Source organism: Lepidochelys kempii, chromosome 10 (assembly GCF_965140285.1).
Source record: "Lepidochelys kempii isolate rLepKem1 chromosome 10, rLepKem1.hap1, whole genome shotgun sequence".
Taxonomy (NCBI): Eukaryota; Metazoa; Chordata; order Testudines; family Cheloniidae; genus Lepidochelys; species Lepidochelys kempii.
In genome coordinates, this window is record NC_136389.1 from 57,935,586 (window position 1) to 57,958,981 (window position 23,396).

Here is a 23,396-nt window from a genome sequence, read left to right on the forward strand (position 1 = left end):
TGAAGAGTGACAGTGCCTCACAGTGGTTTGTCACAATGCTTCTTAAGAGCCTATGAACTCGTTAGTTTGCTAGCACCATATTGCAGAGCATTGTGACCGTACCTAATGTCATAAGAGTTTGCTCATATACTTCAAGAGAACTTCAGGGTACTCAGTACTTTACAGGATTAGGATCAGAATTATGGGCAACACATTTCTTCTTGTTTGTATGTCATTTAATTCAGGTATAATTCTTCATTTTCACAGAGCTATGCCCATATTTCTTGTAAAAAAACCCAAGATTTACTTTAGAGAGACAAGGTGAGTAAGTAAGGTAATATCTCATTGGACCAGAGGTTGGTCCAATGATAAAGACATTACTTCACCCATCTTGTCTCTCTAATATCCTAGGACCATCACAGCTACAACACCACTGCATACAAGATTTACTTTATAGGCCAAATTAAACATTTGATTTTTCTTTTGTGTTTTTATGCTTTTTCCTTTTATAAATATAGGACATTTTCATTGGCATTAAATCAAATTTGCTTTAATTTTCCGAACAGATAATATTCCTTACAATTACTATATGATTTTAAAATTCAGTACACCATGTATAACATACTTTGCCATAACCTCTAGCCACTGGTAAACATGATACATATTTTCTGGTGATGAGATAAATCTACTTTAGGCTTTCAAAGAAACATGGGTTGTTAAAAATATTTAACAAAAAAATTCTTAATCTCTTCCAGATGGCACATCATTAGTAAGAGCTTGGAGTAAAGAGAAAGAAATAGGGCCAGATACCCAGTTCTTATATCCGGCGCATTATAACCACAACAATTTGCCTACAGCTAATAATTATTTGACTGTTCCAATAGTTAGATATTTTTACTGCGTACTCTGGAAATCCTCCTATCTTTGTTCCGTTCTACTACATACATAGATGATATCAGTTTTGTTTGTTGAATATGTTCATAATGTAGTTTTAATCCAGGCATTTCACATTACTTGATGTTGCTTTTGCTTTAGGACTTTGTCAGAAGATCACCACAAATTATTTGGAAATGCAAAATGAAATTCTGTCACCCAGTAGGGTTCATCCAGATTATTGGACTTGAACACATCAATTGATGTAGAACATGGTCCTCTGCTGTAAGCACAGTGTGGTTTTGGCAACATTAGTGAGGTTATAAAATGGATCTTGTGCCATTAGGCCAGGGTACATAGTTATTTTAATAACTAAGTACAAAAATTGTTACATTACCTTAATGTTGTAACCAAACACAGCAAGGACATTTGACTAGAATACGTCAATTTGCCCTTCACTTATTATGCCAAAGTATTCAAAGATCTGAAGTACCAGTGGGCAATTTTACAAAAGCTGTAGGTGAAATCCTAGCTCCACTGATGGAAAAACTTCCTTGGCAAAACAAGTAAATTCAGTTGACCCAAGAATTCACTCTCTGGCAGCTGCACAATATGTGAGCACAGAGAAGTTCAAGGATGATGCTTCAGTCTTAACTTTGAATTTTCATTCATATCAAAATCATAATTCTAAAAAATATTTGAGAGAGAAGAATTGGTTCCTTTGGTCTATTGAGAAATTCTGACTCATAACACTGTAGCAGCAGGAATAGCTGAAGGAATGAAGTAGGATCATGCTTTCTAAAACTCCAAACTTTAACGCAGCTAGAGCCCTTACATTGCATCTACTGCCTGCCTGGAGCTGACAAGAGGCAGCCTCTCCTCCCTCCCCAAAAAACTACTTTGTTTAAATTACCAATCTCCCACCCTTTCTCAAACCACACCCACCTGCCACCCAGCCAACAGGAGAGGGGAAGTCCATTACTATATATGACTGAAATTAGCACATTTTGAAATTCTCTCCCACTCCTCCATGGACATGGACAGCCCAGGATGCAGTGTAACTAGTAGGGCTATGCTGCTTGTGAGGTCTTGTAGGTCCCTACATTCCCTTTTATTTTATATTATAATAAATGCACCTACATAAACCCTGATCCTGTGAACACTTAAGAATATGCTGAATTTGACACCTTATAAATAGTCCCTTTCCCTTCAATGAAGCTAACATGCTTAAAGTTAAGCATGTGCTTAAGTATAAGCAGGATTGGAGCTATAGACCAGGGGTCTCAAAGTCCCGGCCTGTGGATCATCTGTGGCCCGAGAACCTCCCCACTGCGGCCCGCGGAAACTTTTAAAAAGTTCTTTCAGCCGGCCCAAGGGAGGAGAGCAGGCAGGAGAGATTCACATGCCCCTCCCCCCAACATTGCTCCATCCTGCTGCTCCTGGGACCAGGGTGAGCTTGTAGCAATGCAATGTACCATGTCCAAGTTCAGGCCTCAAGTTCCCTATACCTAGGGTGACCAGACATCCCGATATTATGGGATTTTTCTTATACAGGCAACTATACGCCCCCCTCCCCATAAAAGTGTCCCAATTTTTCACACTTGCTATCTGGTCCCCCTACCTGGACCTGGAACACTGGAACTAGGGGTGCTGCCACACCACCTGGCTTGAAGTAGTTTCTGTTATATGCAGGGTTTACAGTTTGGTTAAATGGCTCTCAGCACCTCCACTATATAAGTTGTTCCAGCGCCCCTACAAAGACATCACACTCAACCCCTTGGAGTGATCCCACTTGAGCATCCAGAATGGAGCCAACAGACTCTTGAAAGAGGATCACTTCACTCAGTGTCAAGCTTGTAAGGTGGGCAGGGGAAAGTAAATGGAGAATATGGAAATTCCAGTGGACTGAATATTTAAATAGGCACAGAGATACAACTATTCTCTCATCCTAGCAAGGGTTCCTCTCACCTTTGTGATGGCTAAAAAGGCTTACGTGAGGACACTGGCACTGCCATGGTGTCAGTGGCCAGGACATGGGCAGTCATGCCGAGCGGTTGACACAGGCACCAGAGCCCAGGGTCAGAGCCACAATCAGAGGCTAGGTGCCAGAACTGAAATTAGGAATCAGGTCCAAGGGTCAGAAACAGGTTACCTGAAGTGGGGCAGGGCTAGAACAAGCACACATAGGAGCTAGCTCAGCCATGAGTAAATGCTTTGAAGAGACACTGAACTGCTGCTGGGCTTAAGTGCTGGCCTGCTGCACTGCTCAAACCAATCAGGCAGTGCAGTCAATCAGGCAGCCAACTACAAGCCAGCTGTTTTTGTTAGGTTACTAGGAGAGTGGCTCTGCTAGTTCCTGGAACATGGTTTGTCCTGTACCTTTTCTCAGACTACATAAAGGGCCCCAGTCTCCCTTCGCAACATTACAGCCAATGTGGCTGTTTTAAAGAAGAAAAACTTATGTAGGGGCTAATAGTGTCCTTAATTGATTCTGCCTGCTCTAGTAATCACACCTGAGTGTCTCAGGGCTTGGCTACACTTACATTTTATAGCGCTCTAATTTGCTGGCTCAGGGGTGTACGCAGCAAGTCAGAGCACTTTAAAGCCCTCGTGTAAACAGGCTGCTCCCAACACTCGGAGCTAGTCCATTCGTGGAGGTGGATTACCAGTAAAGCTCCTGATCCTCCGCTCACTTACACCAATGTAAAGCAGGAGTATCTTCAGTGGGGCCAACAGAATTACACCAATGTAAAACTGGAGGAAAATAAAGATCTTTGTTCCTAAAGCAATCATTCATTTATATAGGTTTTGATACACGAAGGATAACGTTACATTAGATAGCATAATATGTATGAGGGCTATAAAACACTCTTGCTTCAGGGCATAGCCAACCTCTAGCTGATAGGTGTTGAGAAGAAACTTCCCCTGTGAGCAAGTTGTGCCATAACTGTCCATTATGGGGATTCTTGCATCTACTTCTGACACATCTGGTGAAGGCCACTGCTGGAGACAGGATTCTGAACTAAATGAACCAATGGTCTGAGTGTGACAATTCTTATGATCATCTGGTGCAAACTGTCATAGCTTCATAACGGAGCTATGAGAATTTATATCAGCAGAGGATCTGCCCCATTATATTTTGTAAGATAGCTCACTGAATAGTCAAAATTGGGTAGTCAAGGCTACTATGCTGGGTTTTTTCCCCGAAAATCAGCCAAAAGTTGATAGTCATTTTCAAACCAACTTCCATTCTCCAGCTCTTTTAAAAGAAAAACAATTTCATGGTCAGTAGAGAACTTTTAAATATGGTTTTAGAGAAAGTCATATTTCAGCATTCATTATACCTTCTGAATAACAATCTCTCACTAATTTTCCTCTCAGGTGGCAATTACATTGATATCAAAGCAATTGCATGTGACAGGATACTATGGCCCATTACTCTCAAAGTGATTTCTATTTATTTATTTATTTTACTGTAAAAAAGGAGTAGTAGTGGGGATTTCGTGGCTGTTTTACAAAGGCAAATTAGTGCTCAAGAGAAATACAGGCCCAAACAATGGTACCAATACTCAAGAATACAACTTTGAGCATTCTGACCTTAAATGAACCATAAAAGGCCTTTCTATGTGTATTCAAAGCCATATGTGACAGGAAAGCAATTTACCCACCATCTCCTGGAACTACTCTGCATTGCTGGGCAAGAACAGATGCCGTGCATCCCCAAAGGAAAGTGTAAGGTGGAGCGGGTTGGGCCATGACCATACCATCTCCCTGTACCTTCTATTCCACTTTTTGGGCAGCTTGTGTCCCAGGAAGCAGTTCCTGCACTCAGGAGAGCACAGAGATTGCAGTTATGGCAAACCAATGTACTGCTCCTTGTGCCTTCTCCCTCCTGCACGTTTTGCACTAGCTCAAAGGTCACAGCTGTTCAGTGTATATGATCAATTTAAGGTTTGCTCGAGCTGAACAATTCCCTGATTAGCCTGTTCCTTTTGACACAAATCTGAAATGCCGAATCTACAGCTTACACAGTGCAAAAAGGGGAAGATACAGGAGATAACTAAAGTTCCATACTGCTGTAGTGAGAAACAGACCCCTGAGCAGATTCATACAACTGGAAGCATATTTCCTATTATTAGTGCATACAGTAGCTCCTTACTTAACACTGTCCTGGTTAAATGTTGTTTCGTTGTTACATTGCTGATCAATTAGAGAACATGCTCTGTCAAGGTTCCTTCCCCACTCTGAGCTCTAGGGTACAGATGTGAGGACCTGCATGAAAGACCCCCTAAGCTTATTCTTACCAACTTAGGTTAAAAACTTCCCCAAGGTACAAGCTTTGCCTTGTCCTTGAACAGTATGCTGCCACCACCAAGCGTTTTAAACAAAGAACAGGGAAAGAGACCACTTGGAGATGTCTTCCCCCAAAATATCCCCCCAAGCCCTACACCCCCTTTCCTGGGGAAGTCTTGATAATAATCCTCACCAATTAGTACAGGTGAACACAGACCCAAACCTTTGGATCTTAAGAACAATGAAAAAAATCAATCAGGTTCTTAAAAGAAGAATTTTAATTAAAGAAAAGGTAAAAGAATCACCTCTGTAAAATCAGAATGGTAAATACCTTACAGGGTAATCAGATTCAAAACATAGAGAATCCCTCTAGGCAAAACCTTAAGTTACAAAAAGACACAAAAACAGGAATATACATTCCATTCAGCACAGTGAATTTTACAAGCCATTAAACAAAGAAAACCTAACGCATTTTCTAGCTAGATTACTTACTAACTTTACAGGAGTTGGAAAACTTGCATCCTGATCTGTTCCCGGCAAAGGCATCACACAGACAGACCAAACCCTTTGTTCCCCCGCCTCCAGATTTGAAAGAATCTTGTCCCCTCATTGGTCATTTTGGGTCAGGTGCCAGCGAGGTTACCTTAGCTTCTTAACCCTTTACAAGTGAAAGGATTTTGCCTCTGACCAGGAGGGATTTTACAGCACTGTATTCAGAAAGGTGGTTACCCTTTCCTTTATTTTTATGACATGCTCGTTTAAAGATGTGCAATGCTGCCTTATAACGTTATTTGGCAGCCGCCTGCTTTGTCCACTGTTTGCAGAAAGAGCAGCCTGTCGGAGCTAGCTAGTCGGGGCTTGGAACCAGGGTGGGCTGGCAGCCTCCCTATTAGCTCCCCTAAGTTCCCTGTGCAGCAGTCATCTAGCAGGCTATCAATTGCCGGGCAGTTCAGGTATCCCTCCCCACACTGCCATGTGCTGCTCCAGCCCTCTGCCTTGGAGCTGCTCCTGGGAGCCTCCTGCTTGCTGTGCAGGGGAGGGGGAAGAGGGGGGCTAATGTCAGGGTGTCCCCCTTCCCCCGCTCCTGCTTCCTGCTCCTGTACCCCATCTCCACAGAGCAGGGGGGACACACAACAAGTCTCAGGACGGAGGGAACTTGCAGGCAGCAGCTACTGTCTCAACTTGCTGATCTACTTAAAAAGGCAGTGTACTTAGAGTGGGATCAGCATACTTAAAGGGGCAGTGCACATCTCTCTCTCTCTCTCTCACACACACACACACACACACACACACACACACACACACACACGGTGTGTGTCTCTGTCTCTCTCTGCCATGCTGTGTCTCCTCCCTCCATTCGTGTTCCCTTGTAGAGTGTGAGGGCTCAGCCAAGTGCTAGTTCATCATTTAGCAGTAAGGCATTCCTTAGGAAATATCCTGCCCCCTTCTATCCTCTGACTCCACCACCTCAACCAAGCTTCACAATCATCATTGCTGTGTACAGTATTAAATTGTTTGTTTAAAACTTATACTGGGGGGGGGGGAAGAGAGTGAGTGAGTGAGTGAGTGTCTCTTGTCTGGTGAAAAAAAATTCCCTGGAACCTAATCCCCTCCCCCATTTACATGAATTCTTCTGCAGAAATTGGATTCGCTTAACATCTTTTCACTTAAAGTAACATTTTTCAGGAACATAACTACAATGTTAAGTGAGGAGTTACTGTACTCATATAGCCTCCTATTAGTTATACTAGTGTGACTAATCTGGGTGGTAGTATTTGCAATGTCATTTATCAAAAATAACACTTCCTCTTACAAGTCACTTACAGGAACAGCTATTGTTGCACCACTGCATAGACTGTATGTATTTCATCTCCTGACCCCTTGCCAGATGCTGCAGTGTTATCCACCGTACAATTGGCTGCATTTGGGTCCTCATATGGGCTTGTTGCAAGTGAATACAACACTTCATTACTTTGTAAGTCTTTGCTGCTGCTTATTGCGTACGGGGAACCTGTAAAACAAGTACTCTGCATCAAAGAGTTTATGAATCTCACAGAATTAAAATACAACATCAACATCAACTAAATAAAGTAGTAACTATCTCCCTTTGAAAAGGACGTTAAATAAATTCTTCTCTCCTACCTCCAAATAATGGAATTTGACTCCATTCTATTCAGCCCAGAATTAAGACCTGTGTTGGTTACTGTCTACTGTACCCCACCTCTAGTAGCTAGGAAAACGATTCAGAATCACCCAGCTGCTAGATTCTTCTATGGACCCAGCACTATTCTGTCAGAACACACAAACACTGAGAACACATGACTCTATCTTTGCACCCCAGAGAGAGCAAGAAGCATTGTTATATTCATTTTACTGAGGAGAAACTGAGGCATAGAGAGATTCTGTAACTTGCCCAAAGTCATAGGGACAGGATGTATGTAAGAGAGCCAAGAATTTAACTCAGATGACCCATATCCTATTCCAGTGCCTTAACTGCAAGACCATCCTCCCTAAAGAACAACTGTCTACTTAACCAAAACTAATTTGATTAACAAAAAGTTACTTGTCAAAAAAGCATTGGCATTATTTGAAGTTTAAAAATGTAAAACTGTGCCCAGACAGTCTAAGACAGGGGTGGCCAAACTGTGACTCCGGAGCCACATGCAGCTCTTCAGAAGTTAATATGCGGCGCCTTGTATAAGCACCGACTCCAGGGCTGGAGCTACAGGCGCCAACTTTCCAGTGTGCCGGGGGGTGCTCACTGCTCAACCCCTGGCTCTGCCACAGGCCCTGCCCCCAATCCACCCCTGAGCCTGCCATGACCTCGCTCCTCCTGCCCTCCCCCGAACCTCCTGCATGCCACGAAACAGCTGATTGTGGTGCGGGGAGACAGTGGGAGGCGCTGATCAGCAGGGCTGCTGGTGGGCGGGAGGCGCTGGGAGCAGGGTGGGGGAGCTTATGGGGGGCTGCTGACATATACTGTGGCTCTTTGGCAATGTACATTGGTAAATTCTGGCTCCTTCTCAGGCTCAGGTTGGCCACCCCTGCTCTAAGAAATCTATAGTACACAATTCTCAAAATATGCTAAGTAGACAATCACTTCAAAAAGGTTTATCAAAAACTTAATGCTCACATTCATCTCCTGGAATTTCAAGAGCAGCCTGAGCTCTAAAATAAGAAGATAAGGGAAGAATCTATTTAGTCATTATCAGTTGGAAAAAAACACTTAACTAATGAAATATTAGTATCATTTTTAATGTCCATTCAAAGCCATACCTGGGAAGTTGTGCAGATGGCTTTCCTGTAACAGATAAATAAAACACACTGTAAAGTTTCAACGGTTAAAATACTCCTGCAGATCTTACTTACTAATTTTACTTTTCCTACCTTTTGATTTGATTTTCTTTTTATAGATCAACCATGCTATCCCACTGATGATGATAATCCCTATGATCAATCCAGTGGTGGCATACAATGGCACGGAAGCAAAGGCTAAAGAGAGGACCAGGGTTAGTTAATCTTTAAAAATTTAACTAGATAGTCAGAAACACACTTTACCATCACCTCCATTATACGGATAGTGCTTTTCAAGTGATCAAAAAATGTTTAACTACTATGTGGATAATACACATTCAGCAACCCATTAATGTGCACGGTTCCAGGATACAGCATGCTAGGATTGCAAGTTGCAGTGGGGGAGGTTTAGATTGGATATTAGGAAAAACTTTTTCACTAAGAGGGTGGTGAAACACTGGAATGCGTTACCTAGGGAGGTGGTAGAATCTCCTTCCTTAGAGGTTTTTAAGGTGAGGCTTGACAAAGCCCTGGCTGGGATGATTTAACTGGGAATTGGTCCTGCTTTGAGCAGGGGGTTGGACTAGATGACCTTCTGGGGTCCCTTCCAACCCTGATATTCTATGATTCTATGATTGGTAATAAAAACAGCAGATAAATTAGCTTATAGAAATCAAGTTTTCTTATGAGAAACTTTTTCAATATTCTACTGTAATGATGCAACACAATATGTTACAGTAGCAATACTGCAGTGTCTTGTGACATTACTGAAGAATACTGTAGTATTTTAGTGGGTTAATGCAGCACAACTGTAAAGCATAAATATTGAGGTTCACATTTTTAAAGGAGCTTAAAACTGTCCTCCATTTTTGTGTCCACATGCATTTGCAGGTACAAATGTTGGACTCAACTGTGTTTTGCCATGAGCCCTGAAAAAGAAACAGTCTGCCTCCAGGTCTTCCCCCACCCCTGCACTTAGTGTACACCTGGTGCAGTGTATTTCTTACAGTTCACTGTCTAGTATAGCTAGCCAACGTGTTGGGGAGGCAAAGCCAAGAATCTCTCCATTCCCTGCCCATTTTCATTCACCTGCTTATGGAGAGGCGACCGGGGCGGGGGTGGGGTGAGTGTAGATGCTCCACAGAGCCTTCTGTCTTCCCCACACTGCAATCCATGGTATGCCTTACATCTCTTTACTGCTGTACAACCTAACCTTGATTTTGCCCTATAGCAATTAGGGGTGACATCCTGTCTCCATTGAAGTCAATGGGATGTTTGCCATTAACTTTAGCTTTAATGGGGCTAAGATTTCATGATCTCTGGCTATGTGTTATGCTGGCACAAGCCGGTGGTAAGACCTTGAAATACTGTCATTTGTTCCTACAGTTAATCAGATTAATCCCTCAAACCAAGTTATTTAAAAAAATGAAACCTAGACTGTAAACTCCTTTGGACAAATGGGGAACTGTGGTCAGAGAGATTAGGGTCTAAAAATCCACTAATTTTCCATCCCCCATTTGAGATACCTAGGATCTGCTATTTCATAGAACTTAGCATTCTATGGCACTTTATATGTTCACTCCCACTGACTGAAGCTGCAGCTGCTAGTGCTCAGCACTTCTGCAAATCAGATCCCAGGGTCTCAAGTCAGCAACCTTAGTACTGGCATCTCCCAACTTTGGAGTGCTTGGTTTTGAACCTTAATGCTCTTTTAATGTGTTGGGGGCAGGGGGTAATTTACTGCTTTCTTACGAAAGCAAACTGAAAAAACAGAAATTCTATTATTTGACATCATATTGATACCCACTGAGTCATCGGCAGGTTGGGACATTTAGATCCACCACAAAGACCTATGCCACGTAAGCTAACTTTGTCACCAATAGCAGTAGTAGTAGGTTGTCATGTGGATCAGCGCTAGAGGGGGACATGACACTTTCCCTGTGAGTTTCACAGATATTTGCTAACAGCAGAGGAATGGTGAGACTCAGAAATCTTGACTTCCATGCCAGGCTCTGGAGGGGGTGGCTCTAGCAGGCATGGACTCTTCTGACCAATCCCCTCCCAGCATGACCCCTTTTGCCCCATCCTCTCAAACCTGTCCTTGTCCCAGTCCTGTCTCTTCCCCATCCCAGTCCTGTTCTCCTTGCCTACCCTAATTGCAGTCACCAGTCCTCAGGCTTCTCATCCCAGTCCCAGTCTCCTTGTCTCACCCCCTCCAAACTTCCAATCCCAGTCCCAATCTCCCCTTCACTCCCAGGTCCAGCCTTTTTGCCAAGCAATTCCCTTTTCCTCCCTCTTCCAGCTTCTCATCCAACCTGTCTCTCTTCCCAATGCTTCCCTCCAGTCTCCCCCTCCTGCACTCATCTTCTCCATCCCCACTGGTTCCCAGTCCCATTCTCCCTCGCTGGGCTCCTTGTCTAATCACAGCACTTTCCCCACCCCATCCCGGCTCCTTAGCCCACTATTTTTTGCTCAGCCATTCCGACTTCTCCCCCCTGCCACACACACACATCCTGGCTCATCAGATCTCTGCCCCTCCCCTTTCCTCCTCCTCCATCTCACTGTTTCTCAGTCCCAGGCACTTTGCCCAGCCAATCCCAGTCTCTTCCCAGTTCCTTATCTGATTTCAGTCTCCCCCACCTACTGGCTTCTAGTGTCCTTCTCCCCCAACCACACACACATTTCTGTCTCCAGCTCTCAGTCCCAGTCTCCCGCACCCCAGCTCCCAGTCCCAGTTTCCTTCTTCTGCTGCCCCATCCACTAGCCTCATGCATTCAGTCTCCCCCACCAAGCTCCTTCTCACACTCTGATCTTTCCACCCTCCCCCAACTGGCTGTTTAGCTTCTATCATCTCTTCATTCCTTCTCCTCCATTGAAGCCTGGGCCCAGCATGGATGTCACTGACAGCACAGAAGTTCAGTCTCAGTTCAATTGCTTGGAACTGGATACTGCATAGCTCACAGCAGCCCAGACCTGCAATTGCAGGGAAAGCCCACTCAGCACTGGGCTGGAGCATTGGGGAATTTAGTGGCTGAAATCTAAGAAGTCTTTACTGAGCATCTGTGCACTGCGATTTTTAGAGGCTTATAACTTGGCCAAATTTAGGCAGACTTTCATGGGAATGGTAAAAGGTACACTGCTAACACAAAGGCTGCTCTCCTGCCAAATGTCAAGTCCCTATTCCAAAGATCTGTTCAAAGAAAATGTCACCAGAATTTTAAACTTGGGCAAAATAGCACATTTTTCCATGGGTTGTTCTCAAAATGGCTGAACCATTTTCGCTGAAGTTTTCCCAGCATGGAAAATTTTATCCCAAATAGCAAAAGTTTGGCAAAATTATAAGCAACTTTGGTACCAACCCCAACTATAAAACTTCTAACTTACAAGGAATGGCTTGAGTCCTCACTTCTATAGAAAGATTTGCAATCTTCCACACATGTTTACCATTTGACCAGGCATTTACAACACATAAATAAGTTCCACTGTCAGAGTAAATAACATTCAAGATGGTAATATTATGGACTACACGTAACTTGGTTGTATCTAAGCTTGTATTGTGCAATAGTCGCCCTTTGATCATCTCATCAATACAGCAAAGTGTATTATACGAGAAATTAGAAGTAACTTGCTCTGTCTGAACAGAAGACAGGCATTTGCTTGTTTCTGTATATTTGATCCAATATATAACAAATGGTTCTCCTGAGCGCTTCATTTTAAATTCACAAGACAGAGTGATGTTACTTTCTTCTTCTTCTGCTGAACGATTATTGTGTGATTTTGCATGAATGCTCTCAAAACTCTCGTTATCTGCAATACAGAATGAAACAAACACAAAAGATGTGATAAACCTGCACTGCAACCTGTTATAACATGCTTTGTCTTTGAAAAGGGGGGGGAGGGTATTTTATTTTAATGAACACTTTACAGGGCATTTTTACATTACCAGGCGCAAATACCTACTGTACTATGGCTAGAAGTCAGCTATTTTAAATAGCCATTTGGGGCCCAATCCTGTGAGGTCTGAGTACCTTCTGCAAAGTTGCCAGTACCCGCCCATTCCACTGAAGATGAAGGTGCTCAGCTTCGCACAGAAGGTTATCAGCATGTTCAGTCCATCAGTGGTTATCAAAATAATAATTCATCGGCTGGACCAGCTGTCTACTGGCACCAAAAAAGTGGGGCATCTTCTTAGAGATACTAACTATGCTACTCCTCCTACAGATATATGTCCAGTTTCACTGAGAAAACCTCTGGGACTTAGGAACACATGAAGTAATTCTTCCACTCTACTCTGCACTGATAAGGCCTCAACTGAAATATTGTGTCCAGTTCTGGGTGCCACATTTCAGGAAAGATATGGACAAATTGGAGAAAGTCCAGAGAAGAGCAACAAAATGATTAAAGGTCTAGAAAACATGATCTGTGAGGGAAGATTGAAAAAATTGGGTTTGTTTATTCTGAAGAAGAGAAGACTAAGAGGGGACATAACTGTTTTCAAGTACATAAAAGGTTATTACAAGGAGGAGGCTGAAAAGTTTTTCTCCTTAACCTCTGAGGATAACACAAAAAGCAAGGGTGGTTTAGGTTGGACATTAGGAAAAACTTCTTAATTGTCTGGGTAGTTCAGCACTGGAACAAATTGCCAAGGGAGGTTGTGGTATCTCCATCATTGGAGGTTTTTAAGAACAGGCTAGACAAACACCTGTCAGGAATGGTCTAGTTATTACTTAATCGTGCCTTGAGAGCAGGGGACTGAACTAGATGCTCTATTGAGGGCCCTTCAGTCCTACACATCTATAATTTTATGATAACATCTGGGAAACCACATTCTCAAGCTGCAATAAACATACATTGTCATTTCTGCTGCCTGGTTCAGCGTCTTCCCTGGCCTAAGTGCTGATAGTATCACAAGATACATTATTAGACAAATAGCTGAAAAAAATGTGAAATTGTGAAACAGCTATTAAAGATTAAATATTAAACAGGACATTCAGAGAACAGTGGTTTTTAATATGAACATATTTAAAAACAACAATGGCCTGTAGAGTGAGATTCTGCAGCGTTTACAAGGTAAAATTTTCAATTATCCTCAGACCAGGCTCCAAATTGCAGACACAATATTTAGCATATACCTGTTATGGGTGCTCAACAAATATTTGCATACACAAATTTGGTTCTTAGGTGCCTTCTCTGCACAAATAGGAACAAAACCAATTTTGTGAGTACAATCAATTGAAAGCTTAAAACACTAGAGGTAAGATTCTGTGCTGTGCCTCTAGACACACAGAACAAAATTCACAACCCAGGCAGAGGGGGGCTAAGGTGACTTTAAACAGCCCCCAGTACAATTTAGGCAGCCCTGAGGAACAACTGCCGTGAATTTAAGCAGTGCTGCATTCTGCAGCCTGCACCCAAGCCCATACCTGCTATGTCAGGAGTTGCAAGAGTGTTGCTAAAAAGGACAGTCTGCTGCTGTCTTCCTCAGTTTCTGTGCCAAGGGGGAATTCTACCCAGACCAGATGCTCATTTTAGAGACCCTTTAGCCAGTTTACCCAGCCAGAGCATAGTTGAGAATCTCACTCTAGGGGCAGAAATTCAAAGAGCAAGGCAGAAACCTGGGTATTAATGTTTTATAATTTGTGAGCCAGATCCTCAGCTTGCATGAATCAGTGTAGTCCCACGGCCTTCCATGTACAAGGATCCCTTCCCCTACCAACTTTAAAGTAGAAAGGTGGCAGATAAACTGTACCAGATTCACTACAAAAAGTGTGTTTCTAAGGGAAAGTGAAGAGCAACTTATTCCGCTAAAATCGGTGGGGATTTACCCAAAAAAGGGCTGAGCAAAAACTGAATAAAGACATCATGAGTAGGCCTTTGAGTTGGAATGCATCTAAACAACAGGGTAAGTAGACTTAGTATGGCAAAAAGTGCGGATTTTCAATGACCACTCGCCAGATATTTGTTTTAATTTATTTTCTTTTTTAACAATTTCCACTTTTGTTCACTACTTTACTCAGCCTAGTTCAAATGCCTAATTCATTCAAAGCCAAATTCAGTCACCCTCACTCATAACACCTCCTCCATAGGTGTTCCTTATTTAAGTCAAGGGAACACTGGTGGGGAATTGTATTATTCACTCTAAGTAAAAGGGGCAGAATCTGGTCCTCAGTCCTGAATTCTCTAAATAAGCTCCTTTTAAACTCATTAACTCCCTTTCTGACCTCTCAGCTCTAGAATGTATAGATTAAAAATAAACCCTTCCCTCCTCCATCCCCCCAAGAAATGCACTCACCTGCAGTCATGTTTATTATCACCACAATAAAAAAGTTATAATGTCTGCAGTGAGTCACATTGGTAAAAAGTGGGCAAGTCTGTGATGTGCCAGTATTTGTAAATTGTTCACATGCAAATACCCCACCACCTTTGGAAGCAGAATTTGGTAATTGGTTTGTACACTTTGTGTTACCATAGCCTTTTTTTGGGCTGTTCATTTCTTCTGCCCATTGATTACTGCAGTTGATTTCTTTGAATTGTTCCAGAGTTTCTCCAGTTTTGTACCAAACTGTTTCCTTCTTCCCATTAGCCACTGTTTCATTGCATATAAGTGTGAAATTTCCGTTTTCATAATGATGAAAGAAAGTCTCACCTGTTAAAAATATGTAAATGATGCAAAATGATTCAGAAATTATTTTACAAATAACCTGCAGCACTTTCTTTACAGTATTATAAGCATTATTAAGGGCCCAATCCTGCGAGCTTGTGTGCTTCTGGGATGCTGCTGTGTTCCTCGTGGGTCATGCTCAACATCCTCCCTTTGCCATTAGCAGAAGCTCAGTGCTCTAAGTACTTCCTATGACACCCACAGAACTTTGTAGGATCTAGCACTAAGAACACAGATCTGGAATTTTATACTTGGACCTTGGGGAATGAGAAGAATATTGCACAGATCATAGTAAATGCAGATCAAATTACATAGTTTAAGACTTGACATTGGCTTTGTTTTAAAGGATGTTTTTTGGCCATTTCTGACCATGAGAATGACACCAAAGAGTTCAAAAGAAGAAAAAAGAGTGTACAAATATGTATTTTTGTACTAATGATTGCCATATTTATTAATTCCCTTGGCCAATGGCCAATCACAAGCAGCCATGGCACAAAACTGCAGTTTTAACTTAGAAAATCCAGCCCTTGGTAGTTAATTTTTAGTAAACTACATAAAGATTAAGTCCCTGATCCTGAGAACGTTTGTGCACATGAACAGTTCCAAAATTCAATGGGACTATTCGCATGCATAAAGTTACTCACATGCCATTACTGATTACAGAATTGGGGCCTACATGTGAATTACAAAGGCTTTAAGAGTCATGTGTCTAAGAGACACTGTCATCACGATTATGCCTCCAATCCTCTTTCCTAAATTTTAGAGTTATAATAAAATATAGCCATTTTGGTGAAATGCAACAAAAAACAGTGTATGAGCTCCTCCAGCTGGTCTGCTGCAAAAAAATTAAGCATACTTAGAACTATTAATATAAGCATAGATGATGGTAAGTAAATAGACAAAACATTTTAGCTTTTCTATTTTCACAGCTTTTTAAATACAGTACTGAATAAATTGGGGTTTAGTACCAGAGCTGGTTGAAAGATAGGGAAATATATTCCACTTTTTTCATTGAAATGTCATGGTTTGATTAGTATTTTGTGAAAATATTCATGACATTTTATTTCCAGTTTATCCATTGAAATTCAAAATTTTGATGTAAAATTTTATCAGATTTTGAATTTTGTCAAATTTTGACCAGCAAAGTTGAGGACGTTTTGCCAGCCATGGAATCTAGAAGTGTCAATACTTGTCCAAACTACAAAAGCCCCAACAGGCCCTGCATTCCTCTGTCCCCACAGCATCCTTCAGCCATGAGCAGACCCTGTGACAGACTCTGCCTTCAATAGACCATGAGCCTTCCAACCTGTTCTATTGTGCTCTTTCTGAACAGAGTGAAGGGCAGATGGACTTTTCAGGTCCTATTCTCTGCCTCCCACAACAGGATGGTGCCCCAATGGGACTTTTTCCCCCTTATAAAGCAGTTCCCTTTCATAGGAGAGTCCTTGCCACAAAGACCTAAGAAAATTACTTAAAATAGCTTCTGTTTGGATCTTTCGGGGTAGATTTAGCCAATCGGGGTATGACTGATTTGATCCTGCCCTATGATATTTTATTGATGCTGTATCTTGAACTGGTTATTGGGGTGTTTATTGTATGAAAGTATTCATTTAGCTTAATAAGGGCGCTGTTAGGAAATGTACTCAATAAGAAGAGAACAATGGCTCAAGACAGCCACATGTGTGCAATCACTTGAGAACTGTTAAGGGACAAGACCAGAACGGTTTGCTTTGATGATTCTACCTCCATTTCAGGACAATCTACAAAACTGGTTCTGACTAGAAACTTTTCCAACATTACACGGTTTTACTATCAGCTGTGTACACATGATACATAATATATCCCATGTATACTTTCAAAAGCAAAATTAGAGGTGGACAGTTAATATATCTCTCTTCTCCTGATCAGCTGTGTTTGAAGCTAAGTTATGCACATACAGCTGGGGGGAATTTTTTTATTTTATTTTTGGGTACAAAAAGGAACCACTAGGTCACATTCACATTCAGAACTTCTGTGTACATTTTTAAGACCCAGTCCTGCTCCCTTGGAAGTCTATGGGACTCTTTAATTTCACTAGTAGCAGGTTTGAGCCCATATTCAATTAAATTAAATAAATAAATAAATAGAGGCTGAATGCAATTTCTAACTCTCTCTTTGAAAATTTCCTTAGCAAAATGGAAATTGGTGACGTGTAATATGTTAGCACTGTGAGAGCTCACTGAGGGCCAGACTCAGTGACCCTTATTCCTGGGAATAGCAAGTAAGGTGCTACTCCTTTTGAGTAAGGGAGGCAAGATCTGGCCCCAAATATAGAGAAAATAGCTTCCCTAATAAGTGACTCAGTTTTGCTTAGTGCAATATTCTATGAAATACTACACCAGTAAAAACTCCCCACTGCCAGTTAATTTTGCCGCCAGCTACGTGCACTTTTGAAACATTCCCGTAACCCTCCCCCTCTGTATTTCACACAAATGTACTTTCCAGAATCTCTAATGCCTCTCCCAATTCCCTAGTCCATTTATTGGTTGAGAAAATAACATTTTAAAACGTTTTTAAAGTCAGTAAATATAGCTTGCAATCAGGAATACTTCTTGAATTATTTATAATATTAGAAATAATTAATATGGGAGACCACCAGACACTAATTTAACCATACATTCCTTTATCAAATCCAAAGGCCAAATAGTATTTTAACCTGCCTCTAAACATGCCTGTCAGCCTTAAAATAAACAGTCACTACACCCAATACAGTAACAAAGTATTCATAACCATGCGATCAGTATACTTTCAAATAGGTCAGACCTAAGGAAAACCATCTAGTCCTGGTGTGCACAAGCATAAAAGAAACCTCAAATTCATAATTCTTTTTATACCCTTCAAAAAACAAATGATGCCATAGCCAGTTATCACATTAGCTAATGGCTAATTTGAGACAGTTCACCCTTATTTTCAGTTTTGATCCAGATAAGATTTACAATCTGCTTTCTCCCAAGATCTTTGCTCCTTATCTTTTCTTCTCCCCCCTACTGTCCAACCACTTTTTCATTTCACTTGAGTTCACACAGGCTTTACTTTTAAGATCATACTGGTATGTGGGGTGGAAAGGTCCAGGCTGGCTCCTTTTAAAACAGATTCTCTTTGCCTTATTTAAAATCATCTGCAGTCAACCCTGTCAGAGGCATCCTCCCTACTCCATTCCTTCAGGCCTTATTATTTCCTTATGTTCTACTTGCTAGTCAGTGCCTTTCTTTATAACACAATATATTCTTAACCAAACTTAAACCAACTCTAATTCTTTAATTTCATATTTATGCTATACTTCACTACATGTTTAGATTAAACATCCCAGAAAATGAACTTGACACAAAATATTCTTAAGAATTAAGAAAGTGAGATATGCATAGAAATAAGCAATTTTTTTCTTAATAGGAAACATACCAGTAATTTGTCCTAGAAAAACCAGGTTTACCAAAAAATACATTCTTCTGGGAGGAAGGGTTGCAAAAGTTTCCTCTTCTTGGTTTTGTCACTAATTCTAAAAAATTTCTTGTGAAGAGAGAGGAAAACGGAAGTTCAGTGGGCACAAGCAAAAGAAACAGGAAACAGATAACTGCCCAACTGCAATATATGCTGTTTATTTTAGAGTCTGAGACACTGCCATCACAAACAAGCCTACTGTCATTCAGTGATGACAGAGGTAATTTATACCTTGGGAAATAAAGTCCAAAGACTAGAGGCTCTTAGGCAGTAGGAGAAAGTCTTCCCTAGAAAAGACAGTCCTAGGTGCCCACAGTAATTTGCTATCCCCTGCCCATATCAGTTGTGTAACTCCTGCAGTGTAACAGGATAGTGTAGTCCTCACTCAATGGGCAAATGTCTAGTGAAATGGAAGCTATTTTAGCCTCCCACTTATCAGGGATTCTTTTGGGCCTGAGCCATTGTCTGAAAAGCAGCCCCATAAGGTATCTGGATCAAAGATGCAGCAGTCACTGAGTCACTAGCTGGTTCTCTTCCGTGCCCCAAAGGAAGACATCCAGACAGAAAACACCATTTGGGGAACAGAGACCACGTGAGGGAAGAAAGACTCCTTCATAAGCCTCCACTACTTCCACAAGGGTACTGGGTGTGAAAATCAGAAGAGAAGGTGAGCAGGGCCTATGAACAGGTGGTCTATGCCACTCCAGCTTATTTTGCACAAACTGCTGCATTGGTCCTTTCACATTTAAGGGGCAAAGTGATACCACCAGTTTGTGAGAAGTAACATGACTTTATTCCCCTCCAATAAATGGAATGAACTTTTCTAATCAAAAATCTGTTTGTCTTGTCTTCAGAAATGCTAGCTCTTCAGAGGAGCTAGAAAAACCACAGTCTGACCAAGTTGTGCTGAGGGTAGGATGACATCACGGGTAGTTCCCTAATCCACTGTCAGTGAGTATGACAGCTTGTCTGGGCAGTAGGGATGGCTGGGAAGTCTTGACAAGGTCCCCTGGAGTTCTGTTGGGGGTTGTCTTAGACATGGGGTTTTTTTGGAGATTGAAACCTCAAGAAGCAGCCAAGAAGCAGCAGGCTGAAGCTGAAGAATGGAAGCTGCTTGAAAAGAAGACTGGAACATCCTGGAAAGCAGCTACCTGAAAAAGCAGCAGCAGCAGAATTCCGAGGTTGGCTTGGCAACGAGCAGCTACCTTGTCAGCAGCAACAGAAGAGCAGTAACCGCCACTGCATCCGCGGCAGAAGAGCAACAGTGCAGCTATGGCAGCCACACTCCGGGGATCAGACCGGACGGAAGGACCAATAGACGAATCGGAGGAAAATTTAAATAAGGAGTGTAAGTCTGATCTTCTTTTTTTATCTATTATTTAAGAGTGTATGGGTTTGTCTGTGAATAAATCTAGATGCCTGCTTCTTCAAGGAGATCTCCACTACCCATCCCGCAACTGGCTGATCACCCCTCATGGGATGTTAAATGTCAGGTGTTAAATGTTAAAATTTCAATGTCAAGTGTTAAGTATTCATGTTGATGTTAAGTAAATGTTTTATATCTGTGAATGCAGTAATGGGTTCTCATATGTGTATATAGGGGCTGCGTATACTGCATTGTGTTAAGTCTGAGGTTAAATTATATCATTAAGATTAAAAGCCTTTATGGATACAGGACCTCTATATGCTTGTTACATTGAAACCACTGTATTTCTTGTATGTGTTAAGATATCCTATGTAATCTGTGTCTTTTATTTTATTGCACTGCTTTAAGTCTTTAATGTAATTCTATTGCATTTTGCTATGCTCTATGTATCCTTTCTTGCTTCATTTACTACATTGTAACCACTTATTTCCTTTAAATAAATAATTATTTTGTTTTCGAAGAGTTACTGCTTGTGTGTCCATCCTTGAGCGGAAGGCTGTATCCCTGTCCTTTCAGAAGTCAGCAAGACTAGCTTACTCTGCGGAGCCCTCTGTGGGTCAGAGACACACACTATGGTAACACTATGGAAATTCCTTTAGGGCAAGCCACAATCTTGTTTATCCCTTTTCTTAAAATTAGACAACCTTTAGGTAACTTAATTAGCGTCTAAAGTTTTGGGTAACAAAGCGTCCCCATGCTGCCGGAAGTCCTGTAGTGCTATGAAAACCTCCCCGTACTGCCAGAAGCCATCATAGTGCTATGGAAGCTTCCCCAGACCCCCACAGGCCATCACAGTGATAGGAAAACCGCCCTGTACCACCAGAAGCCATCACAGCACTGTGAAAGCCTCCCATATTTCCAGAAGCCATCATAGTGCTATGTTAGCCTTCCCCTTCTGCCACAAGCCATCGTAGCACTATGAAAGCCTCCCTAGACCACCACAAGCCATCGTAGTGCTATGAAAGCCTCCCCATACCACCAGAAGCCATTGTAGCACTATGAGAACCTCCCCGTACAGCCAGAAGCCCTCTTAGGGCTACAAAAGCCTCCCTGTACTGCCATAAGCCATCATAGCAGCATGAAACACAAACTCAAACATATTAAAAAGGGCCACTCCTAAGGGAGAACATTTGTGGTCATGGCCATCATTGGTGTTTCTGTAAATTCGTCAGGAAGGAAGGGTAAACCAGTTTGGAAAAAGTTACAAAAAACTCCCACCTCCCAACCTTTGCCCATCCCTCAGCTTATTCTGGACCAAACTATTTCCAAAGTTAGAAAATATCTGGTTCCTACAGGCCGTGAAATGGTAAGTATACTTCCACCTAATCTCTCCCCCGAATTCACCTGCTCTGAATGCTCTTCTAAGGCCTGTGAGCTTCCTTCAGGGGACATAACGATGGGCCTACTCATACCTCAAATCCCTACACTGGTATCTGAAGTCAACATCATCAGGATTTAGTTCTCTCCGAGGCCTGCTGCTCACTCTCTTTATGCGTAAAAAGTATTCTGGATTTTGCAGCTCAAATAGTCTTAAGAAATGCCAGTTTCCTCTTTTCCAAACTCTCCCCATTCATGCAAAATTAGTGGCCAGAAAAAAAAAATCTGTTTAATAATCCCATGGGCCTTTCAATTCACTAACTGTGTCACTCACCCCAGTGCAGAAGGCCTCATGTATGCCCTCTGCACCCATTAATCCTCACATTAAAAGCCAAATCCGGAAGTCCTAATTTAGGTTAACTCAGTCAAAACTGTACTGATTTCTGTAGGACCAGGATCAAGCTCTATGAGGCAAACCCATTTTCCAGCCTAAGATACTCAAGCTGGTTGCTGGGGAGATCCATGGCAGAGGGAAAGCTGGGGAGGAATCTTCCTTGGAAGGTCATAGAGTTGAGCCACTGTGGAAACTACGCTCTGGAAACCCTCCAGTTCAACCCTAACCCATCCCACTGCCTGTTCCATTCCTAACTCCAAAAACCCTGAAGGGGTTTTGTGCCATACAGAAGAAATAGTCCCTGCCTCCTAAAACCTTCACTCACTAGAGAAACCACACTATTTCAACTGTCAGAACCTCTCTACAGCTACAGAAAGGGATGCCCCCCCATTGAGCAAAATGAAGAGACCACATGATGGCAGCATGACACTAAAAACCAGAAGGGGCCGCTCCATTGTATAACGACTGAAGGCTCTTCCTCTTGGTTTTACAGAGACTTAGTAAAGTCAATTTAGAAGCAAATTTTAGTTTTGCAAAAGCAAGCTTTTAGAAATATCCCTGTGTCTGTGTGTTTATTTCAAAGGAGACAGGTTGTTGAGATTTCAGAGAAGTGGATTTCACCACACATCTTCAGTTGAAATGAACACAAGATGTGCATCCCAAATACACTGCTTTGACAATCTCAAACATTATTTTGAAAGGATTAATATTCCACTGCAGAGTTTGCAAACAAGCCGCCCAGCACCTGCTTGTGCAGGAGAACCAGAAAGGGAAACTGACTGGAGAAAAAGCGAAAACAACTCCTCTATTTCTCTTGTTCAAGCAGCGTGAAACACAGAGAACAAGGAGTATAAATGATGACAAGTAAATTAGGTGTGTACATTTTTCTCTGTGTTAGTAATCCAACCCCGTAGCTCCCAGCTTTATTTTGTTCAAACCCCTGTTGTGATGCTTCAGCAGGTCCCCTTCCATGAGTCCTCCCACCATGCCCCAAAACTGTTGCCATTGTATGTCCTTACTTATGGCCATTGTCTCCTTCTCTGCTATCCTTTCAGCCAGTTCGTTCCCCCTGCTCCCAGTCTTGGTTTTTCCCTCTTTTGCTTTCTCTTTTTTGCTGCACATCCCTGCAGGCTCTTCCTCTCCACTCCCACACTAACCATGGACCACATCTTGGGGCTTGAAAAGGATATCCGTTAGCGGTCTTGTGAGACTGAACTGCACATGTTGTTATGTGAGTTGAGTTTCACAGCAGCAGGCAGGAGAAACATGGATCAGTGGACTACTGTCTGAACCTGTAACCCTGTACACATCTGCTGCTTCCAGAACTGGTTGCCATATGGGCCACCATAGAAGAAAGAAGGAAAGGTGAGAGCGAGGGAGTTTTACCTGCATGTTTGCAGAGAGCAATGTAGATCCAGGTCAGGTAGCTTTCTCTCTCTGCTCACAGGGCTCTTGTTCTCTCACTCATATCTGCCTGGCACCTACCCCTGAAGTTTGGAGACACTGGTGTAATGCTGTTATTTAGTAACCTGGATATGGATATTATTTTAGAAAGAGATCATTTTTGACCTGATAATGTCCCTTTATTCACCTTTAGGGAAAAAACTGTTTTCAAAAGCAAAAACCGAGTAATCAGCTAGCATTTCCTGTGTTGTTTTATATATGGGCTGGATCACACAAGG

General features: G+C 42.1%; 1 protein-coding gene across 3 annotated transcripts; it reads right to left on the bottom strand.

Moving 5' to 3' along the window:
* Window positions 1-2,147: 2,147 nt before the first annotated feature.
* Window positions 2,148-18,696, bottom strand: LOC140894888 (uncharacterized). 3 transcript variants are annotated; one of them, XM_073303723.1, is made up of 8 exons: window positions 18,539-18,696; window positions 14,732-15,085; window positions 11,824-12,246; window positions 8,533-8,637; window positions 8,422-8,446; window positions 8,279-8,313; window positions 6,970-7,156; window positions 2,148-4,111 (listed from the first exon to the last, which is right to left on the bottom strand). In XM_073303723.1, exons 1-7 carry the CDS (start codon window positions 18,579-18,581, stop codon window positions 6,978-6,980), a joined length of 1,164 nt encoding a protein of 387 aa, XP_073159824.1. In that variant the 5' UTR covers window positions 18,582-18,696; the 3' UTR covers window positions 2,148-4,111; window positions 6,970-6,977. The 3 variants fall into 3 exon arrangements, with proteins under 3 accessions (XP_073159824.1, XP_073159826.1, XP_073159823.1); XM_073303725.1 differs by lacking the exon at window positions 2,148-4,111 and having other exon boundaries at window positions 5,454-7,156; window positions 14,906-15,085; XM_073303722.2 differs by lacking the exon at window positions 2,148-4,111 and having other exon boundaries at window positions 5,454-7,156.
* Window positions 18,697-23,396: the final 4,700 nt, after the last annotated feature.